This window comes from Mya arenaria, chromosome 6, assembly GCF_026914265.1.
Source record: "Mya arenaria isolate MELC-2E11 chromosome 6, ASM2691426v1".
NCBI lineage: Eukaryota > Metazoa > Mollusca > Bivalvia > Myida > Myidae > Mya > Mya arenaria.
This window is the reverse complement of record NC_069127.1, coordinates 59,806,048-59,819,925: the sequence shown is the minus strand read 5'-3', so window position 1 is coordinate 59,819,925 and position 13,878 is coordinate 59,806,048. Positions and strand designations below refer to the sequence as shown.

The window sequence follows — 13,878 nt, the reverse complement described above, 5'->3', positions numbered from 1 at the left end:
ATACATGGTTTTGTGACCGCAAAATACCATGCATTTCAGAATTTCACTTAAACAACATCTCTATCATACAGAAGCTTTATTTGTAACAGCCACAAATGGCATAAGACATCAGTAAACGCCTCAGTGACCCAGATCGACTTAATGAAAGTGTAACTCAGCAACCAGTCAACATCTGTATCAGCAGTCGCCAGCGTCAACGTAATTATCGATGCATGAATGGCTTGAATCTCTTCACCAACAATTATTTCATTCACTCAATATCTCAATCACGGGGGATCGTCTCAACACACACTTTGCTATCTTAAAACCTTAAATAAAATTGTAACGACTGTCGTAATTTGTTTTAAATCCCTTTGTTGAAACATTAAGCAATCAGCTTTAAACCATGAGTTTATAACGCTTCCTGTAAATTCCTTAATAGCTGAGAACCATGGATGTCAGCTTTTATGCACAAAGCCCACAATGTCAAATTGACCAAAATTATGCCACCTGAGTCTCTTCAGTTGATGACCCCTAATCCATAAGACCACAGAAAAAATAGTTTTGGATTCTCATCTCCTACTGATCATGTTCTATCCTCGCATACCAAAATTCCTTGCCTTCATTTTTCATCTTAGAATCAAACCTATCACATTATATTGAACTATAAGTTTGCATACCTAATATAATGCCGGAATTTGAGTCTTTCTGCGTTCTCAATCAAACTACTGTTTTGTGTACGTGAGTGTTCCTCAAAATGAGCCTAATACCGCTAACAGCAGGAAATTTTTTAGCCTCAAGCCTCCCATTTGGGTTTCTTATATTCAACAACAAGTTACCTTGTTAGTGAAATATAACTTTTATTTAATTTTGCGGAAAAAAATGTCTCAAAATTTTCAACATTTCACCTATTATCATTTATGTTAAGATTTATTAAAGATTTTCAGCCTCAAACCCCCGCTTCATCTTTTTCATATTCAACAAGAAATTGCCTTGTAAGTAAAAAGTAGTTTAGTTTGTGGAAAAAGTCTTCACATTTCAACATAACACATAATATTCATTTAAAAAAATCATCATCTTTCTCAAAAAAAAATCAGGATTAAAATCTTATATATTTTTCTGTGGCCTATTAGGTTAACTGGTGTCATCACCATCATCTCAACAGTGTCAAAGCACATGAGGAAATCTATAAATGGTCAAAACAGGACAGATGTTCAATATTTGGACCCTTAATCCCTAAGGCTTTGTAAAGATGGAGAGTAGCCTTTTGTTACTATAGTGATAACATATTTAGCAACCCCAAGAAATTAATCATGTTTCAGTATCTTCCATTTATTTGACCATTATCTTAAACCATTTAACACAGTACTGATAGGATAATTACTATAATTTCTTGATTTCATGACTTTTGATACCAAATCTTAGTACATCTACTTGTTATCATTGCAAAATAATGATACCATACACATGCTTGCAAATTTATCTATTTCATACTTATTGATTCATTTTCAAATTTACATAGTTCTTCACTTGGACACTTTGGACTCATGAGCCATTATAAATAGTAAGGTCAGACCGTGCCCTTTTTGTTTGCACAATTTACTTTAAAACAATGCTGATGATCATGGTTAAAAGCTGCTCTCTCACAGATTGAATGTGTTGACAACTTTTTTTTTATTTTTTGCCTTGGAACAAGCCAATTTTTGCGAAAATGCAAGGAAACCAATGATATAAGACTGCTGACAAAAAAGGGATCGCTGTTTTTCTTAAAGCCTTAAATAACAATAGTCTTATAATAGCACTCAGGTTTGCAGATATTTACATAAAAATTGGCTCATTTCACGACAAAAAATAAAACAGTTGTCAAAATGGTATATCTGTGAGAGTGCAGCTTTAAGAATGGTGAGTGAAATACAAGTTGTATTTTTGTACCATGTTTGAAAGTGGGTGTTCTTTTTTCTTTTTGACTACACATACATTATCTCTCATAATTAAGAGGGGAAGCTTCACCTTGCTTTCACTATCATGAGGATAAAAATAACAATAGTATTCACTTACATTGCATGTCCATAACAACACAGTATAAAACAGTTCTTCCTAAACAACAACCCTCATGATTTAAATTATACACTTGGATATATAAAGCACTAGTGAACATGCAATATATTAATCTGAATAACTCAAGTTGTGGGTGCAGTAGATAATAATGCACCAGTCAATTGTAATCAATAGTTTTTACCTTTTAGGTGGCTCCGCAGTGCCGGGTGAATGCGGTGGTTGTGTCTTCGGGCTAAAAATAGCGGGAAATGGGCCTTACCTAGGGTCCCGTGGGTGCGGGGGCATTTTACCAGCAGTTTGTCCCCACAGGACGGGGATTTTACCTGGGCTTGGCTGGACCAACAGTAAAAGTCCCCGCTATTCCGCGGACCTGGGGGGGTCCGTGATTACAATTGACAAGTGCATAACTAACTACCATATTGAAATATAAACAACAAGAAGCAGTCTCTACTATGTTTCACCATGCTATAACTTTCATGCAGATAGATTACATCACTTCTTACTTAAACGCATGCTATTTATTGAATGTTTCCCTTGAATACAAGGTACAAAACAGTTATCGAACACCCAATATATTTTGATCAAAATTATGCAAATCGAAAACGATACCAAAATTGAAATGCACCACAAGATCATGTTTTAAATGAAATAGAACAAACATAATCTGCGACACTACACAATGCTCTGATTCCAGATGAGTATAAAATTGATTTTCTCTGAAAAAATATTAAAAAAGGTTGTTTAGTTGACACTTTCAGACACAGCTAATTGTTAGTCTGATAGAATGTCTCCTTCATCATATGATCAATGAATAAATTTGATTTAAATCAACAATGCCTAGACATTCTGCAAATGTTGCTGAATCACTAATAGAATTGTAGCACCCTTCTTCCAGGAACATTTTACGTATACCTAATTACACCACAGGATATAATCAAATCTGATTTCTAAATCTGATGACACAGATAACTGGATTATCTGTAATAAGCCGGATGCCAAGTAACTAATAAGTATTCACTGTAAGCATGGTAAAAAGCACTGAACTTCTTTTGTTTCAGTCAAGTACTCTCATAAACGCCTTATATTAATGTTTACTTTTATCACAGTGAAGGTAACATAAAAAAATAATTTTATATTCAGGTTTAACCTCAAGAACAGGCTTGATCAAGGTCTCATTAAAAATAAACCATATTCAAGAATACACTGCAATTTATCAAGGTCACATAAATAATTAACCATTTCATATTCAATTTTAATTATCACTTCAGTTTTCTATTTTTTTTTTTAATTTTTATACAAAGTTTCTAGCATGCTTATTGCTTCAGGAAGTCATTGTATTTTTTTTTTATATTTCCAACATATGTGCAAGCACAAAGAAGTTCTACTTTACATACAAACAATAACAAACACAAAACCTTTAAAATAACCTTAACTAACATTCATTAAAATTATCAGTAATTATACCTTCATCATTAACCCATTCCTCTGCATGACCTTGACTGTGAATGCTCTCATCAAGGTCAGACCCTGGAACTAGGTCAAGGCTGTTCATTGGTTCAAAGTCACTGTCATCCGGCCTTGACATAATCCTATGAAAGTCCTCATCCTCTGATAAGGCGGCGTTGATAATCAAAGATCCTTCACTATCAGGTGATTGAAAAATATCATCTTTGTTTTCCTTGATGTAATCAACAGTTTTAAGTTCTAGCACGTCCGGTACTTTTGGTGCCTGTGCTTCAAATGCCATTGCACATGTTTCTTCAAAACACACATCTTGTTCTATGTCTTCTTCAGTTGCATATTGCATTCCTTCATGTGTATCATCTGACTCACTCTCACCTTCATTTTCAGAAATGTGAAGGCAAAAAGTACTTCCCGTTTGTGTATCATCAGATTCCGAACCTTTTCTATCTGCAAATAACTCTCTGAAAAAGTCAAAATGGATTGAAGCCACTTTACATTTAACTTCTTCTGTCAATTCTTCTTCTACAATTTCAACACTTTCACTTTCATCTTTAACATCATCAATGTCTTCATCAGCAAGACTTTCTAGAATATCACTTGCATATCCAGTTTCATGCATTTGCATTTCCTTAGCAGCCTTATGAAGTTTACCACTGGAAGAAGTCACATTTTTATCACTGAATAAGTCGAAATTTAATGAGGCCAATTTACCTCTTACTTCTTCCGCCATTTGTTCTTCTACTATTTCAACACATTCACTTTCTTCAATAATGAGATCACAGTCTTCATCAGCAAGTCTTTCATGAATCTCAAATCCCTGACCTGTTTCCTTTTCTTGCATTTCTTCATCAATTTCTCCACTCTCAGAACTCGCATTGTTTTCAACGGGATTGTTTTTTTCAGGTTGGTCTGAGACTTCCTCAATGCTCTCATCTTTTAGTTCACCATGTTTTTCTGCCCCAAGTTTCCCTTCAGTTATCTTCGATATAACATTACTTAAATTCTGTGCCACTTCAGATTTATGACTTTTCCTTTGAGTATAGTTAGCACATTCATGAAGACTTGTATTATCAACAACCTCCACAGCTAAACATTGTTCAATCATTCCAATGTTAGCACACTCTAATAAGTCATTTATAAATCCTTCTTCCATGCAAGGTTTTAAAACATGTTCAACAGCAATGTCTTGTTTCTCATCTAGATTTTCATTTTTACTTGATTGCATGGTTCCTACCTGATTGTTTGCAACTGCTAACTCAATTATCTCTCCTTCCTCTGTCTTAGCTTTATCCACTGATTTCTTCTCATTCTTATCTACATCTATTTCCGAAACATTTTCAACAACCACCACTTTTTCAGTAACTTCTGTTTCCATTTTGTTCTCCTTTTCAACAAGATCACTGATATCTTTATTCAAATCAGCAAACTCTTTCTCCATTTTACCCTCCTTTTCAACATTCGCTTCAATACCAACTAGCTCTTTGACACCTTCATCAGAAGCAGTAACTGTTTCAGTTATAAGCTTAACAGTTTTACTGAAAGGATTGCAAGCTCTTCATCAATGGTAGTTTCCTGTATAACTTCTATTTCAGCACCTCACAATTTTGTTGTTTACAAGACAGTCTGCTTTTAATGGACTTCCAGATTCCTTAACACAGTCTATTAATTTCATTTGGTAAATTTAGTGAAAACTGTAAAAGTTAAAAGCTAATTGATTTGAGAAGAGTTAAATACCATTAATTTAATGCATTTTTAGTCTCTAAGGCATTGTTATAAGTTTAAAGACAATTATGAAATCAACATCATTATTGTATGCATTTAAACTCAACAGTCTCAGATCTTAATATAACTAAAATTGTTTAACATCCGACCAAAACCTCAAACACTATTGGAAAAAAAGTAAAATGATTTTAAACATCTTTATAAGACCAAAATGTCTAAGGATCTTCTTTATGATTTTCACAAGATGTTCAATAGAGAAATAACACTTAAAACCAAGACAAAAATGATTTCTCTCCTACATTATCTTAAATATTTCCAGACTTTCGATAATTATCAGTCTTTTATCTCCCAGTGCATCATACCTGTACGATTTTTGAGTCAGAAAAGCAATCAAAATATCTATATGCACATAAAATGTTCATTATTTTACATCTCTAATGCTTTTCATATGTTTTTGATTTTATTTGGGAGTTTCCAAATTCTTAATTTGCTGAATTTTGGATTTTTATTAAGAAATTGGCAGCTTACCGTACATTCTTTCTTAGCTAATACTTATTTAAAGGCGCACAATATAGGTTGATGCTAACATTTTTAGTTTACCGTAATGTATTATCATGTTGCACTCAGTTGTCTTTTATAATATATTTTTTTTAATTAATAGCTACATGGCCATAAAAAAAGTTTCAAAATATTGCTCATTTTTTTAATCTGTACGGTACCTAAACAGTGTTCTCAATAAGAAATGGCTGCCGGCCAAAATTGACGGTTCAAAAGGCAATTAGGCCGGTTCATATTTGGAAAACTTAAAAAAATTTAAGAAGAATAAGTAGAAGTTGGTCGGTTACTTTACTATTTGAGACGGTTCAATCGAAACTTATTGAGAACCCTGCCTAAATCATATGATTCTTTTGTTTTTATCATTCAAGTCGAATGTCAGTAAAGCACAATAATACATTAAAACAAATAATAAATCTTGGCATCAACACATATTGAAACCCCATTAAATTTGGAAATTTGTCCTCAAAATCCAGAGAGTTTTGTGCATTTAAATTATTTCTTTTCACTATCTTGAATCTCCCACCTATTTGTGTAAGCCAAAAATTCTTTTTTAGATATTTTGAATTAAAAGCATGCCTTTGAATATGGAAATACAACATATTTGTTATTGATTATCACAGAATCCAAACTGACACAGCATCCTAAATTCACTATTGCCTCAAAATTCCTTAGTCAATTCATCCAAATAATAACAAATTTTGTCCAAACACTGTATTAATAACTAGACCAGACATAGAACACAATTGCTGTCATCTAATATATTCCGAGACATAAGAACAAACATCTCCCAAGAAACATCCAAGCCAATAGTGGTTTTATAGCTCAATTCCAACACTAAAGCTATCCAAACAAATAACAAATCATTCTCGAAATAAGAACAAGTATCAGGGAATATGTCTTTGAGAAAAACACAGATATCGGAAATATCCATAATCTGACACGGTAATCCGAATCTAGAAACGAAAATTAGCAATTCCGAAAATTACACCCTCTTTGCTCAACTCCTCAACTGTTTCAAAGCATTGTAAGAGGTTATGGCATCATTTCCACACATGTTTAACTTAGGATACTGCAGAATGCTCAATGAATTTTGAACATCTTCCAAGTTATTTTTGGTGGAATAAACATATCACTTCCCTATGGTGATTTTGCTTAGGCCAAAAAAAAAATAATTGTTTGTTTAGGGTAACCTTCCCAAAATTTCTAGGTAAGGTAGGTAGGGATTTTTTTTGATTTTTTAAATATTTTTTTTTCAAAATCTGTCGTTAGTTCAGAGTGTTTTCTTGCACATGGCAGTCTTTCCTACATTACTGTCATTGCCTGACTTTGTTTTATCATATAAACAATAATTTTGATTAAAATCCGCATTTATCCGCCCTTGGTAACTCTCTATTCGCTAACAAATATTTTTTTTTGCTCAGAAACAGAAAAAAATAGTTAGGGTCGGCGCATTTTTATAGGTAGGGTCGGGTTACCCGAAACGGACATCTTTTTTGGGGGGCCTTATAGCTGCAAGTAAAAAAGAATTAAATGATCGAGGAGAAGTGGATTTTCTGTCTCAATATAATGGCACTCAAAGAAATTCTGATGTTTGCATGAATCTATTATCGCAGATCTAATGGGAATTTTGACAAATATGTTTCAGTTTTGATACAAGTATATTTCCTAAGGTATCAGTTCTTGGTTACTTCTTAATCAGAGGATCCTGCATGTTTAACTGTAATCAAGATTTACTTCCAGAAATAGAATGCAATTCCTGGGTGAATGGAATTGTAACAGACATAATCAAAGATAAGAACACATAAAGATGTCAACTTTAGATTTGATGGATAATTGACACTGGACAAAAAAACAATCAGTCCATTATTTGTGCAAATAATAAGGAAGTTAAAGATGTTGTTCTATATAATTTTACTATTTTATTATAATGAAAGCAATATTTAAGGTAAAATTAGTGATCAACATTATATTTTGTCCAATGAGATATCAGTGGCTTTAAAACTTTCCAATACAATTATATCAGTAAATCAGCCGTTATTGATTTTAATCAGGTGAAGTGGTATATATTAACAGGAGCTGGCCCATTAGTTTGTAGTTTATACAACATTATGTAGACCACTAAAACCTGTCAGTATATACTTCAGAAATAAATGGTTATTTGACTGCATCATATTAAACTGTTTATTTTTGTAAGAACATACTAACAATCTTTAACCATTACTTAAAACTAGTATTTAAAAGAAATATGCACATCCCATAACTCATTTTTAAGTCCTTCACTGGTAAACTGTTTTGGGTGCTTATTTAAATAGCGGGAATTTATTGTTTATTAAGCAAAGCACACACATAAGAATTTGAGCTTGTTCATTTAAAAATCTACTTTCAAAGATTTGTTCAATTAATTGACGGCATTTCTCATTGCTAAAAGACAGTCATTCTGCCGACATCAGTGATGAAAAAGGGATATAAATCATTAAAAAAAATGTGGTATATTATGACAATGTAACTTATCTCCTCTTAAAATCGTACAACTTTACTTCATAAATATTTACACAAACTTACAGAATGGTAGAGATTACAATAATTAGATGTTACATCACACTCAATAATGGAAAATGGGCCAATTAGTTCAGTCACACCACTATCTTAAAGGAAAATCTTGTTCTTACATAACGGATTTATGAAAGGCTTTTGATAAGAAAATTCAAGTGGATGGATTTAAGGTTTAAAATGCGGTGGCAATTTGCAATTAATTGTTAGCATTAAACTCTATATAGTGGCGTATTGGTCCTGAATTTGTTAAAAGAAATATTTTTGTAACAATATATCAATTTTAACGTCGCACTTAAACAAAAAACACCACTCGTGCAGATCACGAGCCAAAATGTTATGAAATGCAGTGAGTTATCTAAGATCATAAATACAATGTGTTTTTTACTTATCTTATGATTCATTTTGAGAATCATTCTTCAAAACTTGGCCAACTATAATCTTTGAGATTCATACCCAATGCCAGAGATATTTTTTTTTTGGAATATTTTTCACCACCTGTGCCTAAATCCAAATTGGGAAAAAAGTTGTCTGGAGAAAATACAAAATTATAAAGGCCAAAATAGCTAATATAATGGCAAATATATACATGTTATGTTATGATAGTATTTATTTTTCAAGAAAACACTGTTTTTTTATTTATGTTATTTATCAAATTTGGAAAAAAAATGGGGCAAAAATAGATTTTTTTCACATGGTGAAACAGCTTTTACAAGGCAGTAAATTGCACCAAAAAAGAGCTGCTGTTCACTTGGAACCTGGGTTCTCCAATTCAGTTGTCAAAATTGTTTGAATGTCTGCTACTTAATAAATGGTGAAAGGTAGAAAAACTACTAAAAATATACATCATCTATCTATGAGGCTGCGAGTACACTCAAGGGTGGGGGGGGGGGGGGTCCTGTGTGTCAGAACTTCACAATTGCACATGTTATAGAAATCGGAGTCACATCCCTAGGCCCTTACCAGGGTATACAACCTGTCTTGTGCACTTTGCCCCACAGCCTACCACAAACTTTCATTTGGGCGATGATGCCTATATAGATGGGCTGGAGCCAACGTAAAATTCATACACATGTTGATCTCTCATGGGGGCCAACAGCCACATAAATAATCTGGCGGTGATGTGAAACAAATATATAAATGTACTGTAACCCTCTCATTGGAGCCAACGGTCAGATGTAAAATAACCATAAATACATTACTAAACCTCTCATTGAAACTGACACTGTGACATACAGACAGTCCCGTGGCATCGTAAATAAAATACATATTATACAGTATACACACTAAAAACAAAACAAAAATAAAACTTACACAGGGCTCGACGTTAACTTTTAAATCCACTGGTCCATTCGGACTAGTAGATATATTTTCTACTGGTCCTGACCTAATATCCACTGGTCCTGACCAAATTGATACTTTTTGATGATATGATTTTAATTCTTTGCCTGTGAAGATTTATTATATACACACATGATGAAAATAATAGTGAGCTTTTAATTTTAATATAAAACTTTAACTGGTTAACATTACAACAATGAAACAATAGTATGAGGATTGACTAGAATATACTTGGATTATCAGGCATCAATAAAAGATATATAGTACATATCTGACTTGAATGTACATTAAAATTTGTCAATCACATTAGCAAATGGCTTTAATTTACTATGCATACGATAAATACTTAAAAACCAAATTCAATGCTATAAATATGGACGAAATGATTTGCTAAAATAAGTTATTGGAATTTTACATCGTAATAAAGATTGACCTAATTCCGATGATTTCACAGCTATCGTAAACTGTTCTGTGCTGTTTACTTCCGGTCGCAGATGTAACGCATGCGCAAGGGAATGTAAATAAAAACAACGAACGCTGCTTGCACTGCATTTATTTGTTGGATTATACATATTGTCAGATTTAGTCAGGGATCGTGCTTAACATTTCTGATTAAATTATTTCTTCTTGGAAATTTCACTGGTCCAGTCGGACTAGCCAGAACTGGTTTCTACTGGTCCGGACCATGAATCTGGTGGTCCCGGACCATCAGACCACCGTTAATGTCGAGCCCTGTTACAGGAACAACAGTCATGTTCCTAGGACTAAGGTTGAACAAATTTTACCTTTGGCTTCCTGAATCTTGAACCCGAAGCCAACATCTTGTTCGCCAGGCTGTCCCTCCATGTCCACAATGATGCTAGGCAGTCTTGCACATTACACCTGAGATAAGAAATAATCATATTTATTGCAATTATAATTTTCTATTTGGTTTACCAATTGGAAGTCTGGTTAGCATCAAAAAGTTGAGTCTTGGCTGCATTTCAATAAAGATTGTAGTGCTTCACACAAATACAGTATTTCTTCAAAACAAGCCTAGAATTGTCAATGCCAGCTAAAAGAGGCTGATAATACATCATTTTACATAAATGAAAGAATAAATGCAACTATCATGTTGCTGTCTCATCTGAGATTCCCCGTTTAAAAATAGCGCATACTGGTTTCTCAGTTTATGAGTACAGGAAAATATTCCAATGCTATTCTTAAACTTATTGGGCTTAATACGTGGTAAAAAAACCAGTAAATTTCAAACCGGAAAAATGCGCAAAAACTGTGAAAGATCAATGAGTCGTTAGCGATGTTATACATCAGTAAGTAAGATTCAATGCCTTAATTGTACACAACAATGTCAATATTATGCAAGTTTTTGACAATTTCCTTTTTTTCTTGCAATTGTATCATCTGGTGTTTAGTACCTTTAAAGGTTATTCTGTAACATTACAAACTCAGTGGAGGGAATAGCCTGCAGGTTATGCTAGGCTCTTTATATTATAATTAAGTGTTATATGAACTATAAAAGCAATAAATAACGTTATATCTATGATTTTTTTAGATATGTATGCAAATTAAATAGACATTCTTAAAAAAGAAGCCACTCTGGCGTAAAAGGGTTGCAATATTATAATGAGTTCCCACCAAAAAATTACAATAAATATGCCATAAATCTGGTAACATATAAAATATTTGTAATTTTTGTTGAAGAATTAAATTATGTGTTCTATTCATTACATGTACCCGATAATACCATCATGACTGACACCATTTTAGTCCAATAATGATTGCCTAAATAATTATATTACAGGGTTTTTCAGATGCCTTGATTTGAAAACATTTAAAGCAGCAATCTCTCAGTGCTTTACTGAGTTCATATGGTTATAAATATTTTTTTTTAAAAACAAAAAAAAAAAATCATTACCCAACTACCGAGAAATTGCCGACAAAAACGATCACTTTGTTGTTGTTTTTTCATAATTATCCCAGGACCCATAAAAAATAAATATGAACATTCAAATGTTGACATTCTTTCATTTCAATGTTGACTATTCTTGAATCTCACAGTCCTAAAACCCTCTATAACTAACTGTGTACCCTACTTTAATTGATATTGGTGCCCATGCAATTGCAGACCCAGAATACCAGAGTTCGAATCCTTCAGCAGGCAGAATTCTTTTACAGTTTTCTTATTTATTTTTTAATTCACTTTTTTATCATTTAATACATGTATTTATAAAACTAAGTTAATTTCTTCAATCACCTTAATATTATTTTCAACATTTTCAAGAAGGCTTTACATAAATTTGAGCTTTTAATTGCACTCAGAATAAAAAGATTCTACTACTGTTATAACAAATGAATCGAGTCAGTTCAAGTGATAATTGTGGCTTTAAGTCTGCAGAAATCCCTCATGTGTATTTCGAATCATTAGTTCATGCAATGTCTATGGCGCAACGATGGACTTCCACATCAAAGGAAACCAACTGCAGTGATTTGGCATATGCTTTGACATACCAGCAGGTACTAACTACTTAAAAACAGGCAGGGATGATCATACCCCACCCCCCCCCGGCATAGCATTCAAACATATACAGTTTGAATTGGTTTCAATTAAACTGACCAATTCAATTGTAACTTTTATTAATTAAATAGTGCTGGACATTGTATGCTTTGCTATGTTCATTAACAAACAACAGTTACAAATAGGGTATTTCAATTCATCAACTACACATGTAGTTGCAAAGCCCGCATATATTAACAATAAATAGCTGGGGGATTTTAATATACTAAAGTATTAAATTAATACAGCCAAATGTTCAGCTTGTCTGCCAGTTTATCATTAATTTTATAATCAGGTTATTTTATCATTAACGCATGTCCTATCATATCTATACAATTATTTACATTAAATGATAAATAAATCTTGATCAATCTTGCTTTATTTCAAACCATGGGCGCTATAACCCATGTGAAAAGTCTTAACCTTGAAATATTATCAAAATTTATATACATGCAAACCACAATCAATTGTTTTGTGAGCTAAGTATAGAAACATTGTATTGACTATGTATGGTACATGTATTATAACAATTAACCAATATTTCAATAACAAAACATCCGAAATGAACAGACATTGTTATATTTAAGTAAACAAAAATGACAAACAAAATCATGACTTCAGACTTCTTTTTTCCAGTATATAAAAGCTAAATACGAAAAATTTAATTGAATTGTTTCTTAAAGCCTTAGAGTTGACATGTGCTACATGTAAGTGTTATAAATTATATGTAAATGCTAACCCAGTAGATATAATTAAATAATAGGTACCGATTGCCTTAAAATTTCTGCCCCCCCCCCCCAAGGTCCTTGGCATATTCATGTAGGAAAGGGATCAGGAGTAAAGATGTACATTAATCAAGGTGTCCCATAAGTCAAGCAGGCTTGCCCTTGATAGAAAGGGGTTTACACTATAATAAACAAATACTTTAAATATTATATTCTTATTACTTCCATACAACAACAATTATGTTACTTAAATCTAAATTAAGACATTATATTTTACCTTATAACAAGTTAATCCAATATGATTCACTAGGATAATATGTTAATTTTCTTCTTTAAGCCATATATATTTCATATAATTATATATATATGCGTAACTTTTTAAACCACATGAAATCCGCAGACCATGCGGTGTAAATAATCCTGACCGGGATCACCTTCCTAAACACACTTACTATTTTTCACAACATTAAACATTAATGAAACGCAAAGACACAGTATAGTTTACAATACGATTTAAGAGCTTGAACAAGATACTACTATCATAACTAACTGTCTCACGCAACAATGATTCGCATAGTCGAGTTAACCTTATGTGACATCGTTACAAAATAATGCAACTTGCCAAGTTTATGACAGCTGCAAGGTTATTTCGTTCTTGTCCAACAAATGACCACTTCTAACATGTTGTTTGAAATGTAAAAAGGCTACTTATATCAGAAATATCTTAAGTGCATTAAAGAATTTACCAATACTATCTTTTAGCCAATCATAATGTATAAACATCTAACAGGTATAATTATAAAACATCAAAGGAGTCCTTCAAGGCTTGATCCAGAATTTTGTGTTCGAGGGGGCGAAACTTTCATTCACTATTAGAAATAGGGTTCATGTTTTTTTTCCGTCCTTTTTGGGGCACAAATTTAGCCC

The 13,878-nt window shown here is 32.7% G+C and overlaps 1 protein-coding gene across 4 annotated transcripts in view; it reads right to left on the bottom strand.

Annotated features, from left to right (window-relative positions):
• Window positions 1-13,389, bottom strand: part of LOC128238446 (dystrophin-like) — a 198,707-nt gene extending 185,318 nt beyond the window's left edge. For 2 of the 4 annotated variants that reach the window (XM_052954370.1, XM_052954369.1), the window contains exons 1-2: window positions 5,752-5,884; window positions 3,502-5,192 (exon numbers count right to left, since the gene is read on the bottom strand). In XM_052954370.1, coding sequence (XP_052810330.1) covers window positions 3,502-4,939 — 1,438 coding nt within the window. In that variant the 5' untranslated portion in view covers window positions 4,940-5,192; window positions 5,752-5,884. Of the gene's footprint in view, window positions 1-3,501; window positions 5,193-5,751; window positions 5,885-6,513; window positions 6,802-10,457; window positions 10,555-13,228 lie in introns of those variants that run through there. The other 2 variants (XM_052954371.1, XM_052954368.1) reach the window with 2 other exon arrangements.
• Window positions 13,390-13,878: the final 489 nt, after the last annotated feature.